General features: G+C 43.0%; 3 protein-coding genes and 1 long non-coding RNA gene across 4 annotated transcripts in view; 1 reads left to right on the forward strand and 3 right to left on the reverse strand.

The window, feature by feature from the left end:
• Hr38 (Hormone receptor-like in 38) overlaps positions 1-5,445 on the reverse strand; it is a 29,522-nt gene extending 24,077 nt beyond the window's left edge. The window contains exon 1 of the mRNA XM_032438218.2: positions 4,187-5,445. The gene's annotated coding sequence lies outside the window, so the exon portion shown is untranslated. The remainder of the gene's footprint in view (positions 1-4,186) is intronic.
• Positions 5,446-10,116: 4,671 nt separating this feature from the next.
• On the forward strand, positions 10,117-12,640 carry LOC26530910 (uncharacterized). Its single transcript, XR_001450169.3, has 3 exons — positions 10,117-11,527; positions 11,595-11,701; positions 11,779-12,640. It is a non-coding gene; the product is annotated as an uncharacterized lncRNA (long non-coding RNA).
• Positions 12,592-14,180, reverse strand: LOC138911237 (uncharacterized). The gene is made up of 3 exons (XM_070209119.1): positions 13,649-14,180; positions 12,892-13,592; positions 12,592-12,836 (listed from the first exon to the last, which is right to left on the reverse strand). Exons 1-3 carry the CDS (start codon positions 14,178-14,180, stop codon positions 12,774-12,776), a joined length of 1,296 nt encoding a protein of 431 aa, XP_070065220.1. The 3' UTR covers positions 12,592-12,773.
• A 1,722-nt stretch (positions 14,181-15,902) lies between these two features.
• Positions 15,903-19,160, reverse strand: CarT (Carcinine transporter). The gene is made up of 7 exons (XM_002052160.4): positions 18,978-19,160; positions 18,694-18,918; positions 18,431-18,619; positions 18,037-18,295; positions 17,384-17,975; positions 16,821-17,219; positions 15,903-16,757 (listed from the first exon to the last, which is right to left on the reverse strand). Exons 1-7 carry the CDS (start codon positions 19,068-19,070, stop codon positions 16,481-16,483), a joined length of 2,034 nt encoding a protein of 677 aa, XP_002052196.1. The 5' UTR covers positions 19,071-19,160; the 3' UTR covers positions 15,903-16,480.
• Between the last annotated feature and the right edge of the window lie 300 nt (positions 19,161-19,460).

Raw genomic sequence — 19,460 nt, forward strand, 5'->3', positions numbered from 1 at the left:
CCACGGGCCCGCATCTATTCTTGGCTCCAAAACTGCTAAGGGGCTGCGGCTAGATATAAGCACAGCCCCATTAGCAGACAATTTTGCATACTGTGCATTGAGCTTTATTATGCGGCAATCGTTTAAAATTAAAGAACGCGAACGAATTTAGAATTTATTTTAGCGATGCACACGATGCAAACAACTAGCCGCGCTCTACTCGGGAGTGCCCGACTCGAACGTGGCCCGCAGCGCCGAGCTGGCGTTACAAACGTTCGAGTTACCTTGCTTGCAGCTATATTATAGAAAGCTTCTTCTTCATTAAAGTCCTACGCTATAAATGGGTACTTAATCAAACTTCCGTCTACGAGGTCTGATCTTTAGGAAATGTTCAGGTCTTTGCCAAAGCGCAGCGTTTCACCCTTATACCCCAATGACGGGTAATTGAGGAAAGTTTTTCAAAAAGTGAAATATTCTATGAAACATCTGTCTATACTATACAAAAGCTTACAAACCAAGTTGTGTACAACTAGCTCTTCTAATTTTCGAGTAATGAGCAAATGAGCAGATCTCAAAATCGATATTTATCGATATTATGAAAATTGGAGGAGTTATCGAAAAAATTATATGTCTGTGTCTTAGAATGATCAAAAATGTATGCACTTTGTGCTATCAGAGTCTTTACATACATTTCCACAGAAACAACATACCCCATTTAAGCATTTTTAATGGGTGTAGGGCAAGAATTCGATTTAGACTGGGCGTCGTTAAAGCGTGTGAACCAATTGAAGAGTGAATGTGTCACGCAGAAACACAGCCAATTAATTTGGCAAACTTTGCGAATATAATCAATATAATAATATAAATGCATAACTATTACGTCATTAGGGTTTGTCCAAAATCGCGCTTAGTATATAAAAAGTAGCCTCAACAAAACCAGACGTGGATTTATTGATGGATGCTGTAGTTGGGAACGATCCAAGCGAAAAGTTGTAGACAATGGACAATAATCGGCTGGGGCCTAGTTTTGTGTCTCTGCATTGCTTATAAAATTCGCATAAATCAACACAGTTAATTAGGCAGGCGCCTGAGCCAATAATAATCATTAGCAAAGCCGCAATATCTTTTCAAAAATTAAATTCATATTTGTGGTCTCGCGCGAGGTGTGAAAATTACGTGCAAAACCTGATCAACCCCAAAGTCAGCGGCAACAAATTGATCCAAATTTGAGATACACTGTGAAACAGTTTGCACCCAAATAGTTCATCCGTTCAGGATCGCGCGGGAAAACAATTATATTGCTAGAAGCTTAAGAAGCGGATATTGAATGCAAACAAATAGTTTTTCATTACATTTACATTTAGTCAATAGCCCAAGCACGTAGACTGTTTACTGAGTCGATTCAAATAGCTTACTTAAAGGATAGGTAAACAAATAATACTTATTTAGTGTGGAGTGCCCGACTAGTAGATACCCTAACTGCAGTTAAGGCATTCCGACATCCACAAACCGATTAAGAAATTCCACCCGCAAGTGTGGAAAATGCACGGAAAAAGTGCTTTTCCCATAAATGAAAAGACGAAAATTTCCACAAAAATCCATTTCACACGTTTTTCACACTTTTCGCAAAATCCAACCCTTCTGGTTAAGAAATGCGGGCAAGAAGTTGTATAAATGAAAGTTTATAATTCAGCTGAACGATTCTCTAATCGAGACTTAAATAGGCGGAAATAGTTGATCTTCAGTAATTTTTTTGAACTTAAGAGGTTTTTTAAAATAACTGAGTCTTTAAACTTTCACCTGACGGGAAATGGGTGGAAATATGAAATATGACGAATATCTATGATCTATACGATCTATACGAATAAAAGGACATGACTAGATTGTCCCAGCTCGGAGTTGTTTGCTTCTGTTTGCTGCCCAGTTCAATGGATTTAGGGTAGACAATTAATGTTCATGTATTTGCCAGAGAAATGCAATGGGGCTCTGATGATGCGACTCTTTAAAAGGGGCGTACGAGCAATGCGCGGCAAATAACAAAAGCTGGCAGCCAAAGAAATGGAATTTGTTGCTGTTTCTAATAGAAACAACAAAATTTCACACGGCAAGAGAAAAAGAAATAAGAAAAACAATACCGAAACCGAAACGAAATTAGCTGCCGTACGGCAATAGTAAAAATAAAAGATACAAAAACTATAGACGAAAATGACTCGTGATTATTTTGCATACGAAATGCTGTCTCATAAACAGTTCTGGCGACGTCATCAGCACGTGGTCGGCCAGCTCGGATACATAAATGCAGACCCAGCTGCAGATGCATCTGTGTATTTGCACACACCTAGAACTATATGCATAACACTTATGCCAGCTCTGACGCAATTGAGCACACTTTCGAGCCCACTCTCAGACGACATCAATTTGGGTTTTCAAGTTCAAAAGATTTGCTCCGGCGTTGGAGGGGGGCAACGACGACGGCTACGATGACGCGCCCGTGCCGCATGCTCTCCCGTGTAATCCGTGAAAACTGCTGTAACATTTTGCATTCGGCTTAATGGCGTCGCTGGCGTCATGGTTTGTCATCAGCTGCCGGCCACATTCGGTTCCTCTTGCCAATAATTCGAATAATACGTACTGCAATAATAACAACAAGAATGCTCGGCTATGCACGACTAGCAGTTACCCTGCACTGCCGAGCTGCGGCCACAACATTTCGAAGAATCTACCCTCGACTTGCGACTATGAGAAATACAGACTACAAAAATTGCATAACTTTGGCATATAAAGCAATCAACTTTTTTAATCTGAATAGTTAGTTAACTAGTTTGAATATTCGGAATGAAAGCCCAAATACCAATATTGTTGATGTTGTGCATATGGCCTAGGAGAGCGCATATCCTGCCTGAAGGCGCGCATAATTTCTAACCTTATTCCATTTGCCGTCTTTTGTATAAATATACGTGCCATGCAGGTGTCTATGTGTGTGTGTGTGTGTGTGTGTGTGTGTGTGCTAGTCATATAGATTTGTAGATTTGTAAATCATTTTGCGTCAGACATTGTGTCGCTCTGCCTCTATTTGCGCCTGTCTGCCACAGTGGCTGCTCCTCTACGCCGTCTGCTGCCTCCGCGATGCTTTGCTGACGCGGGTAAACATGTGTTTGCCAGCAGCAGCAGCAGCAGCAGCAGCAGCAGGTGAAGTGAGTTGAAATGAAGCCAGCCAACTGGGATAAGCGAGACTCTTACATCTATTATTTGCCTAATTCTTTTATGTATTTTACAACTCTTAAGCGCTTTGATGAAAATTGATGTCGTCATCGTGCATCGTAGTATTCTCCCCGAGGCGTGTCCCACAATTTAGTTAATGCCAGCTGCATGCATTCAAGACTATTCGCAGTCGTTTTATTTTTTTTTTTTTTTTTTGCCATTTAATTACACAGCAGCTTTGGCAATGCGTAATATTGCGCATACGCAACGTGTGCCCACTAATTAGAAACCAACAACCACCACCGATAGGAGTCGTATACATACACGTGTGTATTCCGTTACTGTGCCAACTACTGCTACTGCTGCTGCTGCTGCTGCCGCTGCTAGCAGCCAACTGCTGCTGCTGCTGGCCGCATAAGCCGGGCGAGCCGCCGGACGCGTTGACCGAGCAACCCAAATGTCCAATATCGCAGCCGTCGGGAAAGAGATTGCGGCACGGATAGATGGCAGCCGGAAAAACAGCGGCTGCCGCTGCTGTTGTTGTGTTTTTTGAAGTTGTATTCAAGTTCTGCCTGTAGCAGGAATTGTTATTGATCTCATAGTAGATGCTGCTCTCGTAGTGTGGGAACGTGTACTGTAAGGACTCGCACTTGATGGTCGGCGATGGCAGCAAAAGTTTCACTTGTTGATGCGGCTGCTGCGGCAGCATTTGTTCATTTTGATCAGGGCACCTACTTTTGTTGTTGTTGCTGTTGCTGTTGTTGTTGTTGTTGTTGTTGTTGCAGCTGTGGCTTAGCGACGCCGACGCCTCTTGCTTCACCACAATCAGGGAGGCAAGACGATCGCGCATTATAGTTAATAGAGTTCGGCCAGAGTCTGGCGTGTGTTAATGATGTGAATGGCGAATGTGACTGTGAGTGATAATCAAATGCTGACACAAGACACAAAATAAACACAGAAGGCACAACAACAAATATAGGACACATGGAGGCAATGTATTAAACACCTGTATGGCGCACTGCAACGCGATGGAGATCCAGCACGACGTCCCAGCTGAAGCCAACCCTTGGCAATTCGCCAGCCGTAGTTGTTTTGCTTATATATATTCAATTGTAGTTGTAGTCAGGCCCAGGCTATGGTTGCGCCCTGCTCTTCATTATTGTTTCTCGCGCGGCACTTTTGTTCTCGCCTATTTTAGCATGTCCTTAAACTTGAACTTGCGTTTACTGCGTTTTGGCCCGGCGACCTTCCGCTTTTCCCTTGCCCACTAAGCGTTTGCGCACTGCCAACTGACGACGTAAGCAACTGACTACGCAATGGCTTACTCACGTTTACAAACACACACACACATGTGTGTGTAGGTGTAGGTCTCACAAGGACTTATCTCAATGTTATTCGTAAGCAGCGTCAAGACATCAACAATATTTTCCTGTTGCCGTTTAAACAATGCACCTGCACTGAAGTCTGTTAAATGATATACAATTGATACGATTTATGCACCGTTCTACCGTCTACCGTTTACCGTTAACCGTCACGTTACACATACGCACTGTGGCACGCGCGCTACAACTGCAACGGAGTTGTGCGATATTACGCATACGCTGCGTTGTCAGTCGGCTTCCGTTTCCGTATTGGACTAGATATGACAACTTGTTGCAATTTAACGATTCTTTAAACACAGCACATGATTATTTATTTAAGAATATATTAATATTAATGCGCGAATTAGTACATGTACATACATTTTGATGCGTGTGTGCTTTGGATGTAAAAATTGCCGTTTGCTAATTATATTTGATTCAGGTATTTAGTGTTTGGGCTGGTTTGTTTAATGTTTGCGAAAAGTTGTTAACAATGCGGCGTCTGTGACGCGACTGAACTTATCTTTACGGTTACACGCGACTATATCCAAACGGAGGAGCAGCGCACAAAACGAACAATCTGCTTCAGTCGGCGTCGCAATCGTTTTGGCTGCCAGCTGGTTGCTTCGTCTCTGCTTGTGTGCCTGCCAGCTTGCGCGTGTGTGTGTGTGAGAGTAAGAGTGAGCGAGCGAAAGAGAGAGAGAGAGAGAGAGACGAAGAGGAGACTGTCGTCGGCTGCAGCACACGACCTACCTTGCGCGCTCGGCTTTTTGGTAAGCCAAATCGTAAGCGCTATTACGTCATTCCCGAGCCATCATCATCAGCCCAAGCAGGACCAGGGGCAGCAGCAGCAGCAGCAGCCGCAGCAGCAGAGCCGCTGGCTGCGGCAGCAGCGATACACAACTCGTGCGAGCGAAAATCGATGACGTCGTCGTTAGGGCGCCTGCGCTGCTGCCAAAACAGCAGTGGGCAAATGCTATATACAAGCACGCAATAATATAGATGGACGGCTCGACGTCGACGCCGACGCCAACGTCGACGTCGCATGAAAGCGAAGACGGAAATAATTTGCGTCATAAAAGCTCTACCCTCTCTGTTCTTTTAACGACGGCAGCGGGCAGGTGACAACAACAATAGCAATTGATTTTTTTTTTTAAGTTACCTTATTTCTGCTATCTAGCTGCTTCACCTGAATCGTTCTCCCTCTCTCTCTCTCTCTCTCGCTACCTCTCTATTGTTCAGCTCTGCTCTGCTACACGCACGCCCACATCGAAAATTATCCTTAACAAAAGGAAAGGGAGCCGGCTTGCGGTTACATGTACCGGCAAGGGCCTTGCGGCTTCACGTGGGCTTGCGTGCGTGCATGTTTGTGCATGTATAACATGCGTGTTATGTGTATGCTTTTCAGCTGCTTAGAACGATATCTCAATTCATGTCCATTAAAAAGCTAAAGCTTATATTCTAAGAAAACAAATAGTTAATTGTCATGATTTTTTTTGTATAGGGTATACAAATGTTGATAACACATCATCTTTAGCAGGGTTTTCAATAAAATACATTAATGATCATCATCATCATCATGCAATGGCTGTATGTAAGTATATTATTAGTATATAACTAATGTGCCTTACCATTGACACCAGGGTGTGCAGATCACAAGCATGAGCGGCAAACAACCGTTGTTTTTATACACACACATACGTAGCTAACAACAGCTCCTCCCCTGACACTAAAAACAAAACTAAAACTGAAACTGAAAGCAACAAGTGACACCCATGCATACATACACACACACACATACAAAACGTAAAGCCGAAGCTCGGCTCACAATCCTCTTGGGCTGCGAGAGCACAAAAAAAAAAAAAAGAGTCGTGGACAGAGACTGAGTGGGAGAGTGAGTGCTTGATTACCAGTTTGAGGCGGAGCAGAAGTATATGTAGGTGAGGCCGGTAACGTTTCGTTTTCGTTCGTTTTGCGAGTTCGTGCTGTGTAATGCATTCGTTGTGGCTATTTTTAGACAGATTCCAAGCCACGTTTTCTAACTGTTTTTAGCGTATGCCTGAGCCTGAATCACAACAGAGCTTTGAGACAAACGTGAGATCGTCGGTCAGCCGACTTGGGCGCAGTGGGCTCTTCCTTTCGATTTCGCTAGATTTTTTTCCCATAATGCTTTTTCTGCGCTCTGGCAGCGCCAGCAATCCCAGCAGTGTTGCAGTGCAGTTCACCAAATTCATGCATACACATGTACACATGTATGTGTGTATGTGGGGAGATACGTACAAGTTGAATTTTGGGAGCGACGCAAGTGGAACTGGTCTGCTGCTGTTGTTGTTGTTGTTGTTGTTGCATTTATTCATGGCTGCTTCTGACTTGTTGGCGCTGCTGCTGACCCGCTCGTGGCCCCAAAAGTGCATACACACACACACACATATACCACGCGGCGGACAAGCGTCGGAGTCGAAGTTGGAGTCGCTTCCAAGATGTTATTGTTGTTGGTTTTATTGGCTGTATTAAGCATGGCTTGCCAGGCCAAGCCAATAGCTGGGCACTCCTTGCTTTTGCTTTTGCTGCTGCTGCCTGCCCTGCCCCTGCATCTGCCCCTTACCTTCGAGTCAGTTTGGCTTTTGTCTTTTTCTGCGATGATATTCTAAATGTGCTGCGCCAAATTTACCTCTTCGTCTGGCCCTCTGTTCGTCTGGCCTAATCCACGTATCGTTTTCGCATCGTTGCGCTGAGTTCGTGAGTTTAATTTAAGGAATTTTAGCTCTTTTTGATTGCTGTTTAGGCTTTGATTTTTGTATGTCTTTACCAAATTTCAATTAGCAAGCGGCACTTTGCGTTTGCTATTGCGCCTTTTTGTCGCTATTGTTGTTATTGTTGTTGTCGTTGTTGTTGTTGTTGTTGTTGTTGTTGTTAGACAGCGCATTTGTGACGGCGCCTTTTGAATCATTTGCATAAATTGCTTTGGTTTGGCTTTGGCCAACCCTTTACCTCTCCTTAACTTTGGCTTGCTTTAGTTAGGCTGGCTTCATTCCGACCGGGACAGACATGCCGACATGCCCATTTTATCGATGACCCACCTATCTATTACCGGGCATAACTATAAGCCAAGTTATCCCCATAACATCCCATGCAAATTTTCGGCTCTGCCTGCAGGTGCATTTCGTGGCGAATTATTGTCATTATATTGTATTTTATACCTGAAAACGTCTTGCATCTATTGCAAGTATTTTATGCAATTTTTCTTTTATTATTTTTTTTTTTTTTGCTATCTTTGCTTTTGGCCAAATTGCATTTTGAGGCGAGCATGTCAGTATATCACGTATACGCCAGGCGTGTAATTCACTTTGGTAATGAACGATACAGTTTGCAAATAGTTCGATTAAAGTTTCAGAATCCAGCCTTTCCGCATAACCATCTTATAACAATCCAATTGCAATCTATGTATCCTGATCCTGAGCCTTAACTTTTGTTAATATAGTAAGGAACATAAATTAAGTTCCGACTAGAAAATGTCCCCAACTCAGCGAGACTTTCACTATACAGACATCGCAGACATACTCAAAAACACACACACACTCACGCGAGTGTGCTTCTTCTGCTCTTATTGGCATATTCCCCCACACAAATATTGGGACATGCATTCTTGTCGAGCTGATGGACTGATCCCTATCAAATATTCAGTAGACAGAACCAAAGCACAAACTAACTTAAAAATAACTTTCTTTCCTGTTAATGGGCACGAGTTATCCAACAAGTAAAATATGCCTTATACATATTTAGTTTATACAGAATAACGAAACTAAAAACTCGTCCTTACTTGACTTTATAGATTAATTACTTAATGAAAACGACAAAGCGAGCCTCAAGCAAAGTATTCTAATCAGAATACAACTACTTCCAATAAGATATCCGTCAAGTGGTGGAAGGGGCATGTATGCCTGCCCTGAGAATATACGTCTATATTAATTTAAAATATTTTTTATCAGAATTAAACATAATAAAGTTCGAGCTATGACGTGGACAAGCTAGACCGAACCCAGTCTTTGACCTCAGCGGAGAGTTCCCAATTGAAGGCACGGTTTGGTTGCCTTGAAGCCGAAATGAAAATCGATGTGAGGAGCGTGCAATAAAACGGTAAACGTTCTTGAAACAATTTGACATTAACTATGAACTGGATTCAACTTTAAGACTGCGATTAACATTTCAAGTTAATTAATGCCTAATTTTTAAAACAATATGCTATATATAATATCAAATACTAAAAAACGGAATAATTTCCGAAATATATTTCCTAACAGTTCCATCTTAATCTTATTTGTAAATGCCCTCCATTTGAAAAAAATGAAGCAACTGAAATATTTTCCCAGGCCTAGAACAATCACACTCATATTTATAATAAATATGTAACGGTAAATGATGGATTAGGCTTAATAGATTGTTCTTAGGTAAATTAATTGCAATAATCATGTCGAAAATACCTGCGGGTGAAAGTATACAGCTACCGCCTTCCGGCGATTATCAGGTTCCAGTGTTAATTAGCGTGTCATTATTTATAGCGCAGCGCTTTGTGGTTGGTTGGTCGCACACGCCGTGACGTCATGAAGGCATACGAGAAATCAATAAACAAAGACGTCATGAATTTGGGTGGCGACGCGTGTCCGTGACGGGCAACATGGACATGCGCTGTTAAGTGCGCTCGCGACATGAATGAAAGCTTCGGAGCATCTGGTGAGTGCGCTGCCCGAGGCAGTGGCAGAGGCAGAGGCAGAGGCAAAGGCAGAGACAGAGACAAAACGCCGGCCGGCAACGGAGGGTCGTCCACGGCGCGACGTTGCTGTTGTCTGCATGGCTGCTGATGTTGTGCTCTCGCTCTGACCGGCAGCGGGCACGTGCGTCAGTGACGTCGCTGTTACTCTCTGCACTCAATTAACAGGGGACTCTCTCTATGTGACGTCAGAGTTGTTCGCCGTCAGCTGGACTGCTCCAATTGACAGTATAAATAGCGGCCTCTCGCTCGCAATGACGTCACAGCAAAACTGGTGTGCGTGGGCCATTTTATACGCTTGCTGAGGTTATTATAATTTTAGCAAGAATTGTGTAACGCTTAGACGTACGCAATTCAGACTCCGTAAAATATATGCCTGATCAGGTGGATGGGCAGCTTTCCTTTTCTCATGAGGAAAATTTAATTATAATTACTCTTTAACCATGATAATCATTTTTTCTAAATGAAAATCGTAACAGTGTAATAGGGTGTGAGGGTATTTAATCTTTGGTACTCCGCAGATAACTGTAAATTCTTCGCTTGGCCTTCACTGCTCATGTCCTTCGTACGATGTTAACGATGATGTCACAACTCTCTTGCACTTGACTGCAGCGCCAATATAAATAGCCAAAGGATAACGACACGTGCAGGCGTTTTTGCGGGTTAAAATAGTTTCTGATTAGCATATCTAAAAGCGATTTTCCAATAAATTTATAGTAGGCATTTTTAGCGTAAATGTGTGTGTTAGTGTGCTCGACGAAGTACACAGTTTTTTAGCAGGCTTTAAATAGGTAAGCGGAATACAATTTTAAGCTCAACTCCGACTCGAACCCACCGACCTACAAGCAGTCAGTGCTGTCAATTAGGGTATTTCTAGCGAAAAATAGCTGTTTTTAAAGCTTAGTTTCTTTTTGGCTTCCCTGTTTGTGGCATATTTATTGCGAGTTCTTTTAGGAAACTGCTTCAAAGGCAACTGCGCAGCTTTTTATGCCCCAACATTGTGCACTTAATCTAGAAGACCGCCTTGCCAACTTGTGCATAGAATGTTTATTCGGCTAATTTTATTAGAAATGGATGCAGCTACTTTAACGAAGCGACACTATGGCAACACTGGCAGCATTGGTAAAGTCACCACAGTATTTATTACCGTACGGTGCATGCAGTGTATACATGTGTGTGTGGGCATTTTATCATAGTGCTCGTAAAGCGCAAAGGCAAATGCAAAAGAAAATGTGTAAGAAAGAAAGATCGGAAGTAAAATTCAACATAGAAGTGACAATAACTGTTAGAAGATAACGTTAGTTTTGCGGCAGGCCAAAAATGTTGTGTTTTATTATATTTATTAAATCAATTCAACAACTAAAATGGTTCAAAGTCCAAGACAATTGGAACTGTATGAAAAAAAAACTGTATCCGTAACGATGGCACTTGAAAATGTTTAAACTGCACATGAGATTTCCATAAATTATGCGACCTGTCATTTACAAGGAGCAAAACAATATACTGGACAGTTGAAGTCTGAAATGAAATGCACACAAAAACGTTGCCGCCAAGTTGCAAGCAGACGCCAAGCCGCATCCAAGCCGTTCGTTCATGTGAAGCCTCTGTTTATGGCGGTTTTCGCACCCGTGGCGCTCGGACGGCGGCTGGCTAACGTGACTTGACCTCGACCTGTCCCGTCTTCTCATGCTCAGGGCAATACAACGTTCGAATAACCAAATGCTCGGCGTATTATTTATGTGCATTGAACGCGAAACACTTAGAACTAGACACTAAGCAATATCTATGCAGACGTAGAACTGGGCAGCGAATAAGCGACAATAGTCTCCGTGGCTGGGCACGATTACATCTTTATACTCTGAACCGTATAGATGTGTATCGTCTGATAGCTGCGTGTTAAATTCCAGCTAAGCCATGCACCGCGGTCAACAATTGCAGGCAGCCACAAAGTCACAAAGCCACAATATGCGACTTGTGTTAAGTCAACGGGTTTGTCAAACTGCCGACAGAAACACGGCTTCGATTCGATTAGACGCCGGCATGGCACCTTGACAAGCCTGCAAACATCTTCAAATGGCAATTGGCAATCGAAGATGATGACGCTAATAGTGCCAGAGCTGGTGCTGGTGCTGGTGCCGCCGCTTCTTCTGCTGGAGGTGGCGCTGAAGCTGTGACTGGAGTTGAAGTTACCTATGTGAGACTCTGTGTTTCTATGCTGGTGAGATAAGCAGACCTTTTCAATAAATTTACTTGCAATAAAACAATTCCGAATGTTCCATATTTAGGGCGTGCGCGACTAGACAGTTACCCTGTGCCCAGAAACAGGAACAGGAACTTCCGAAAGCCGAATAGAGTTGAAGTTATCTATGTGAGACTCTGTGTTTCTATGCTGGTGAGATAACCTGAGATATCCAGACCTTTTCAATAAATTTACTTGCAATTAAACAATTCCAAATGCTCCATATTTAGGGCGTGCGCGACTAGACAGTTACCCTGTGCCCAGGAACAGGAACAGGAACTTCCGCAAGCCGAATAGAGCTTGGTTTAATCCTTGATTTAGAATTGCCAGCCATATTAAGAGGCTCTTTTCTTCTGCTGTGCTGCTGAACAAGGACTAAGGCAAACCCTTAGATTGTAATTAAACTATGCTGATTATGCAACTCAAGCATATTACAATTCTCAACTGGTTCACTGGCGCGGGAATTGCATCGATCAGCGCATCAGAGGAAAATGTCAAGCACGCTAACCCAGCAGAAGTACATAATTAGTCAATGCAAAAAAGCAGAAAGGCGAAAAGCCACCAGCGCAGCAGACACCTGAACATGTCAAGGCTTTGAATATGTTTGCGGAGGCAAAGCCGATGTCAATGGGTTATGTGTACTACAACTAAGTCAGAGCGCGAGCGCGATCGCGATCGCGATCGGCGTCTATTTAAGGAGACCGTCGAGGTCAGCTGCTGCTTGTTTGTAGCCATTGTGATTGTGGCAGCGAGTACGAGAACGTTGCACGCAACAGCCTCCGCACCGAGACGGGCCGATGACTAAGGCTAACCACCGGCCACAGGTGAGCAAGCGGCCAAGCGGCCAAGCGACCAAGCGGCTGACTGGACTGACTAGGCCGGCTGACTGTTGGCTTCCTGCTGCTAACACAGACATCATTTCAATTGGCGTACGGCAAAGTTCAAGCAACAATTGAATGCGAAATTTATTGCGACCGCCGATAGTCAGTCGAATTGAAACGAAGTGAATCGAATTAATTTTTTTTTGTTTGTTTTAAAAAATGTTTCAAATGGATTCTCGCTTGATTATTAAACGGCCAGTCCGTAAAAGTACACGCTCGCAATTATCTGATAGCGTTCAGTAATTGTGCATTGTGTGCGTGCATTATATGCGATGAGGTTGCGATCATAAATACAACAATAGCCAGTACTTCCTTATGGATATTCCGGCGCCAAGCCCTGTGGCTCAGCTCGAGCCATACGTAAAGTTCAGCTTTACTCTGTTGAGGGGCTTCAAATAATCGGGATGCTGTGTGGCGCAGAAGTTAACTACACTAAACTTGATTTCCTACTGAACAACCTACCTGGAGCAGTCCTCGGCTGATCTTGGTCTCTTCCACGTTCAACGTCAATGTTCGATCCGCTGTCTTGCCGCAGCAATAGACCGCATTCAAGACAAACTGATCGGTGATCTGGTCACAGCTCTTGATATCGATGCAAGCCAGCTGGGGGCACTTGCGCACCAAACGCATGAGGCCGACGTCGGTGACCCGGCCACACCAGGACAAGCCGAACAGCTTAAGCCCGGTAAGCTCATTGAAGAACTTGAAGTGTTCGTCCTCCAGCACATCATTGTCGCACCAATGCAGCTCCGTCAGACTGCTGAGCTGGCCCAGGCAGCGGGCATGCTGGTTGCTAATGTCAAACTGTCCTGATAGCTTAAAATATGTCAGCTTGTTGCCCTTCTTTTCGGCCAGAGTGGAGAGGAAGCCCAGGTTGAGCTCGTTGGAGGTCATCCACGTTTTGAGTGTGCAACGCTGCAAATTGGGCAACTGGGCAATGATCTCGAAGTTGGCATCACAACCAGAGAAGGACAGTTCCTCGAGCTCCAGACAGCATTCGGCTATCTTCTGGTAGAGCGACTGATTCATCACCTCGAAGCAACAGTCGTCCAGGACGAGGGTGCGCAGCTTCTTTAGTGGAATGCCAAACTCACCCGAATTCCACAGTAAACAGTCGCGCAGCACCAACCTGTGGAGCTTGGAGAAGCCGCACAGATGTTTGCCTACGGTCGGGTACAAGCAATCCGTTTAAGCTGGCATTTCGAATTTATCGGCTTACCAGTGTAGCAGCCATTAATCAGCTCAAAGGACTCCAGCTCCGTGTTACCGTCCAGATTCAGACTGAGCACATCCTCTGCATCCAGGCAATCGATGCTGACACGCCGCAGACCCGTCAGTCGCGACAACAGCGCGCAATAGCGAAACTCATCCGTCACGTTGGTGTAGTAGATCTCTTCCAGAGTCTTGCAGTACTCCGCAATGAATTCGACCAGCAGCGACTCCTTCTGAAAGGACGCGCAGTTGACCAACAGCACTTTTATATAAGGGCCGGCCAACTTGAAGAAGTCTATGATTTCGGGCAGCATCATTTGCTCCACATCCTCTGCCTTCAATGTGTGCCTGTGCGCCCGCGCCCAGCCCTCGAAGGCGTGCCGGAATTTGGGCGCCACACACGCTAGTCGCACCTTGTCACACAACGTGGGCAGGTAGGTAAACAGCTGGCGTATAATTTCCTCATGCAGGCACAGAATGTGGCAGCTGGACGAGCCCTTCTTTTCGGACTGCGCCAGCAATCCAGAGATTCCAGACATGGTTTAGTGTCGTCGGCTCGCTAAACCCTTAACACATAAAATTTTCATTGCTTCCTTCTTGACAGCTCTCGACAATTGTAATCAATCAAATAAATATATTGGGAGTCTAAAAAACAACCATTTGAACACGTCTCGATTCTCAACGCTTCCTATGGCAGCCATCAGCATCAGCATCAGAAAATTGCGGCTGACAGCTGCAGCCAATTTTTATTCCTCGTCAGAATCAGGTAATAAACAATTTAGTTTTTTGTGTTTGTTGTTGTTGTTGTTTTTGCTTTTGTTTGGCAACAATTAACTGCATAATTGATTGCATAAATGCATAAATAAAAGCCAGCTGAAAACAATCAGAAATGCGAGTATAGACTTACAGTTATATCCTACTAACTATATAAATATGCACATTTCTATTTATTACCGGGTAAACATTGTATTTTAATTGTTTTTTGTTTACCCACAATAGCCTTGCAGAGGGCAATTAAGCATTGTCACCTTTAACCTCCTATATATTTTGATCTATGTCTGAGTACAATTTTTACGTGAATTTTGCCAAATTAATCTTGAGGCCAAACCATAAACAAAGAGCCAATCCTCGCGAAAATCGGATGAGATTTGACCGAGTTATGGGAATGGGATATATAGCATATTTTGATCAAGAATAATGTTGCGTGTGTGTGTGTTTGGGGGCGTGTGCGTGTGTGTGTGTTTGGGGGCGTGTGTGTGTTAGTGTATGCATGCATGTATGTGTGCATGCATGGTTGTTTTCTAAAACTGAACGCAGCCAAGCTTATTTTTCGCTGTGCTGCAAATTTAAATAAAACGAATTTCTGCCAAGTGCTCTCCTCCTCGATTCTCAAGAAGTCAAGTAGGCTCTGCTGTATTGCATGCTTAGCCAGTAGTGTAGTTTTTTTTGGTATTTTTTTGGTGTTTCTTTTTTGGTTTTTTTTTTGTGTGCTTTTTTTGTTTTTTTTTTTTTTTGTATGTATGTACATATATATGTATGTTTATATATGCACATGTATGTTTGCATGTGCATATATATGAATGTTGATATATATGTATACTTGTACATATGTTCGTATGTATGTATGTATGTATGTATGTACGTATGTATGTATGTATGTATGTACGTATGTATGTATGTACGTATGTATGTATGTACGTATGTATGTATGTACGTATGTATGTATGTACGTATGTATGTGTGTGCATATATATGTATTTGTGTGTATGCATGTATGTATGTATGTGTGTGTATGTATGTATGTGTGTGTGTGTGTATGTATGTTTGTATGTATGTATGTATGTGTGTATATGTATGTATGTATGTGTGTGTATGTATGTATGTGTGTGTATGTATGTATGTGTGTGTATGTATGTATGTGTGTGTATGTATGTATGTGTGTGTATGTGTATGTGTGTGTGTGTGTGTGTGTATGTATGTGTGTATGTATGTATGTATGTATGTGTTATGTATGTTTGTATGGCGGGATCTATCAACATATGTATTTATGTATGTTTGCATTCATGTTTCTATACACACAATCAAACATGCATATATATAAATGTATTTGCAACATGCACACAAACATATATGTATGCATGCATATATTCGTATATACCAAAATACATGCATGTACGGATATGCATATGTATATGTGTATATATGTATGTACAAAGTATGAAAAATATTTGAATTTGCAATACTTGTTTTGTTAATATAGCTTTAATATAACATAGATTCTACAATGGTATCAGATATACAAATTACATGATGGAACATCAGTCAGTGTCTGAAGCAAATAATAATCTTTTCTGATAGCCCTAAAGCCCAAAATTTAAAGCTTTAACGAATGTTTTTCATGTCTCAATGTTCCATTATTAATCGAATATAATTAAACACATTCTTGACCTTTAGCTAATATTAACCATAAGCAAATTATATTTTGAGATAATACTATAGGAATAGGAATCTCCTCATCGATGTTAATAACAATCGTGACCAAAAATGATAAATTTATATTATTATAAGTATAAATGTACGTAACAAATTTAAAAGACAAACAAATTTGCTTCGATGAAGTACAATATTTTGGAAATTTCAAAAGCTTTTCAAAGTATTCTCAATTTTCTATTCAGAAGAGAGAGAGAGAGAGATTGTTACTCATCGATCTATTTTTGATCATGTTGTTTGCTTAGTATATTTAATTACGATATAATAAGTTGTGTGAGAATCATGTTCTTAATCAGCTCTATATATATATCGATATAAATAATTTAATATATTCCCATGTTCCCCACACTCAAATCCAATGCGTCAGCTGCATGGTGCCGTCGTGGGTCCGTTGTGTGTCCATAACGCTCATTTGGCGCACCAGGCGCTTCATGGAAGACCGATGCTGTCTCCCAGTGCTGCCAACGGATCCGCTGCTGTCCTCCAGCGGAGTGCGTTCCGTAACACGCGGCTGCGGACGTTGACGTCGACTGTCCTTAAGCTCCAGTTCGACTTCGGAAGCATTGTTGGAGGAGCCGCCCAGTACATCTAGATTTTCATAGGAAGCTGGCGGTGAGTGGACATCGCTGCAAGAGCCAGTTGCAAAGGTATTCAAGAGATTATGCAAGCATATATGACATGTGACTTACGGCTGTGGCTTGCAGTGCAGACAATCCTTAAACTGCCAATTCTTGCCGAACTCTTCGCCCTCCTCGATGGTCTGCGGCAAGCGATGGTGCAGGGTTTCCGGTAACCGCAAGCCGGTCATGCCACCCAGCATCGATACGAATCCCATAATTACCAACGGCAGCTTCAGGTTCTCCTTGCCCAGGTAAGTGACAAATGGTATTCCAATAAGACCTAATCCACCGATGTAGCTTGAGGCACCAATGCCTATGCCGCGCACTTGCGTCGGATACAGCTCACCGGCAAAGGGATAGATGATCAGAAATGAGGCCGATAGAAGAGCCTTCGATATGAGATATAGGATTAATGTCTCCTCTATTGCGTCATCGGGCAGCATGACAGTTATAATGCAAGCGACGCCGCTAAATATATTAATAAAATAAGAGTTGAAAAATTTCAATTCAATTGCAAAGACAAAGAATTTTCTAACTTTTCGACAAATGACTGCTCTAATTTGTCGTAGTCGTAGTCGTAGCTGTGAGGAATAATGAAGATAGAAGTGTGAATAAAGTAGTCATGGACTTACCCCAATATCATGGAGAGACTGAGAGGCCAACGTCGACCCCAAGTGTCCATAAAGTACCAGCAGCACAGGTAGCTCGGCAGCTCCACCACTGCGGACAAGAAGAAACTCACGTACTGATTGGTGCCAAGCGAGGGACCGTAATAGCTGAGGCCCAAGTACACGGTCTCATTTGCGAACCAGCTGAGCGTTATCAATATGGTCTTTAGCCGCATGTTGGGCGTGCGGCACAGATCCGCAAGGCCTACGTTGGCGATCTTCTTTTTCTGCTTTTTCAATTTATCCCTTCTGATTTGCGCCTCCAGTTTGCTGTGCACTGCCTCCGGAAACTGTTGACCATTAACGCGAGCCATGCTTTCCAGTATCTTAAGCGCCTCCTCCAGGCGTCCGCGCATAAGAAGCCAGCGCGGTGACTCGGGCATTATGAATATGTACAGAAAGTAGGAATAAAACGGTAGAGATGTGTAGTAGGAAAGCCGCACCCAGTCCCGCTCCAGATAGGTAACCAACGACAGGAGCATTATGCCCGAAGTGTAGAAGGTGCAGGTCATGACGGTCACAAAGCTGCGATACTTCTCGCCCACAAGTTCCAGAGCTAAATAAAAGCCAAACGGGAGGAGTACAAAGACGTGTCCAATGTGTGGTCAGAGACTTACATATGATAAAGGGTATCTGGTATACAGCAGGTATAGTCAGGCCCACGACCACTCGACTGCCAGCCCATGTCCAAAAGTCCTTGCTCAGCGATGTCATCAAGCTGCCCGCCAGCAGGGTGGCCAAACATGTGAAATATGAGAGTCTTCGCCCCGCCCGATCGTTGAGCAGCCCAAACAAATAGACACCCACCGGGCCGCCACTGTTGAGGGCCGCCAGACCAATGGTGGGATATATGTCTTGATCGCATACCAAATCGAACTGTTAACGGATTTAACAGTTATTATTATGTTTGTGCCAGGGCAGGATATGACGTGAATGGGAAATGAGTGACAAAGAGCTGCTCTACATGTGGGGCTACATGTGGATTGATCGTAGCTTGGCTTCTTTAATCACATCGATCACAATCGAGGACCAGACTGTGCTGGTGTTGTACTCCCAGCCTTGACGGCACTTAACCAGGGGCCAGCTGCTATTGGGCTCCAAAAACGTATAATTCCCTCCATTGTCATCAGCCAAGTCGAGCAGCTGCGTCCAGTTGACTCCGTATGTATAGCATTTGCTGTATACCATCTCGTCGTTCTCCTAAACATATGTTTAAAAAAAATAAATGAAATTAAAGAATTGATCTAATAGCCGCACCCTGAACAGTGGCTTACCAGTTCCTTGGGTATGGCCAAATATTTGCGCTGCTCGAGATCCAATTGCAATAGCTCGGGAACCCGACACCAATAGTCGTCTGGGGTGTCGGCCATGAAGAGCTGGTTGAAGGCACAAAATCCGCATGGTATACAAGCAGGCAGACAAATGCCAAAGACCAAAAGTTTCTGATATTTGCCAAATTCGCCAATGACTGGCAACAGATCGTCCAAATCGAAGGCTTCCTGAAATGGTGTCCCATGTGAATATTTATAATTATTTCGGAATCAATGCATCTATTCACATCCACCGATGGCTGCGAGTCGAGCTTGGTTTTTTGTTGCAACTCCGAAGACTCATCAAATTCATCCTCACTTTCCACAATTTGGCTGGACATTAATTTGGGATCGATTCTGCGTTACTGTGAAATATATAGATTCTTGAAATAATAATGAAAACAATGAAGCACTTCAGCAGAAGCCTCAAAAGTGCCGATTGCCGTTTCTGGTGCAGTTTGAAGGGTTGCAACCCTTGCTTAAAATCGAATGGAAGAGGGCGACTTATTTAAATTGTATTTTTATAATTTAATTTTTAATTCCAAAGTGGGTTTTAATCACTTTCAACTAAAGTACATCTTTTTAAATATTACATATATGATTACAATCATGATTATCCTTAGAATCCAAGCATTAGTTAAAAATTAATTGGATTTGTTTTAACGAATAAACAAAAAGAAATGTACTTTCAATTACAAATCAGTAAATTAGAATAATAATAATAATAACGA

This window comes from Drosophila virilis, chromosome 4, assembly GCF_030788295.1.
Source record: "Drosophila virilis strain 15010-1051.87 chromosome 4, Dvir_AGI_RSII-ME, whole genome shotgun sequence".
In the NCBI taxonomy this organism is placed as follows: Eukaryota; Metazoa; Arthropoda; class Insecta; order Diptera; family Drosophilidae; genus Drosophila; species Drosophila virilis.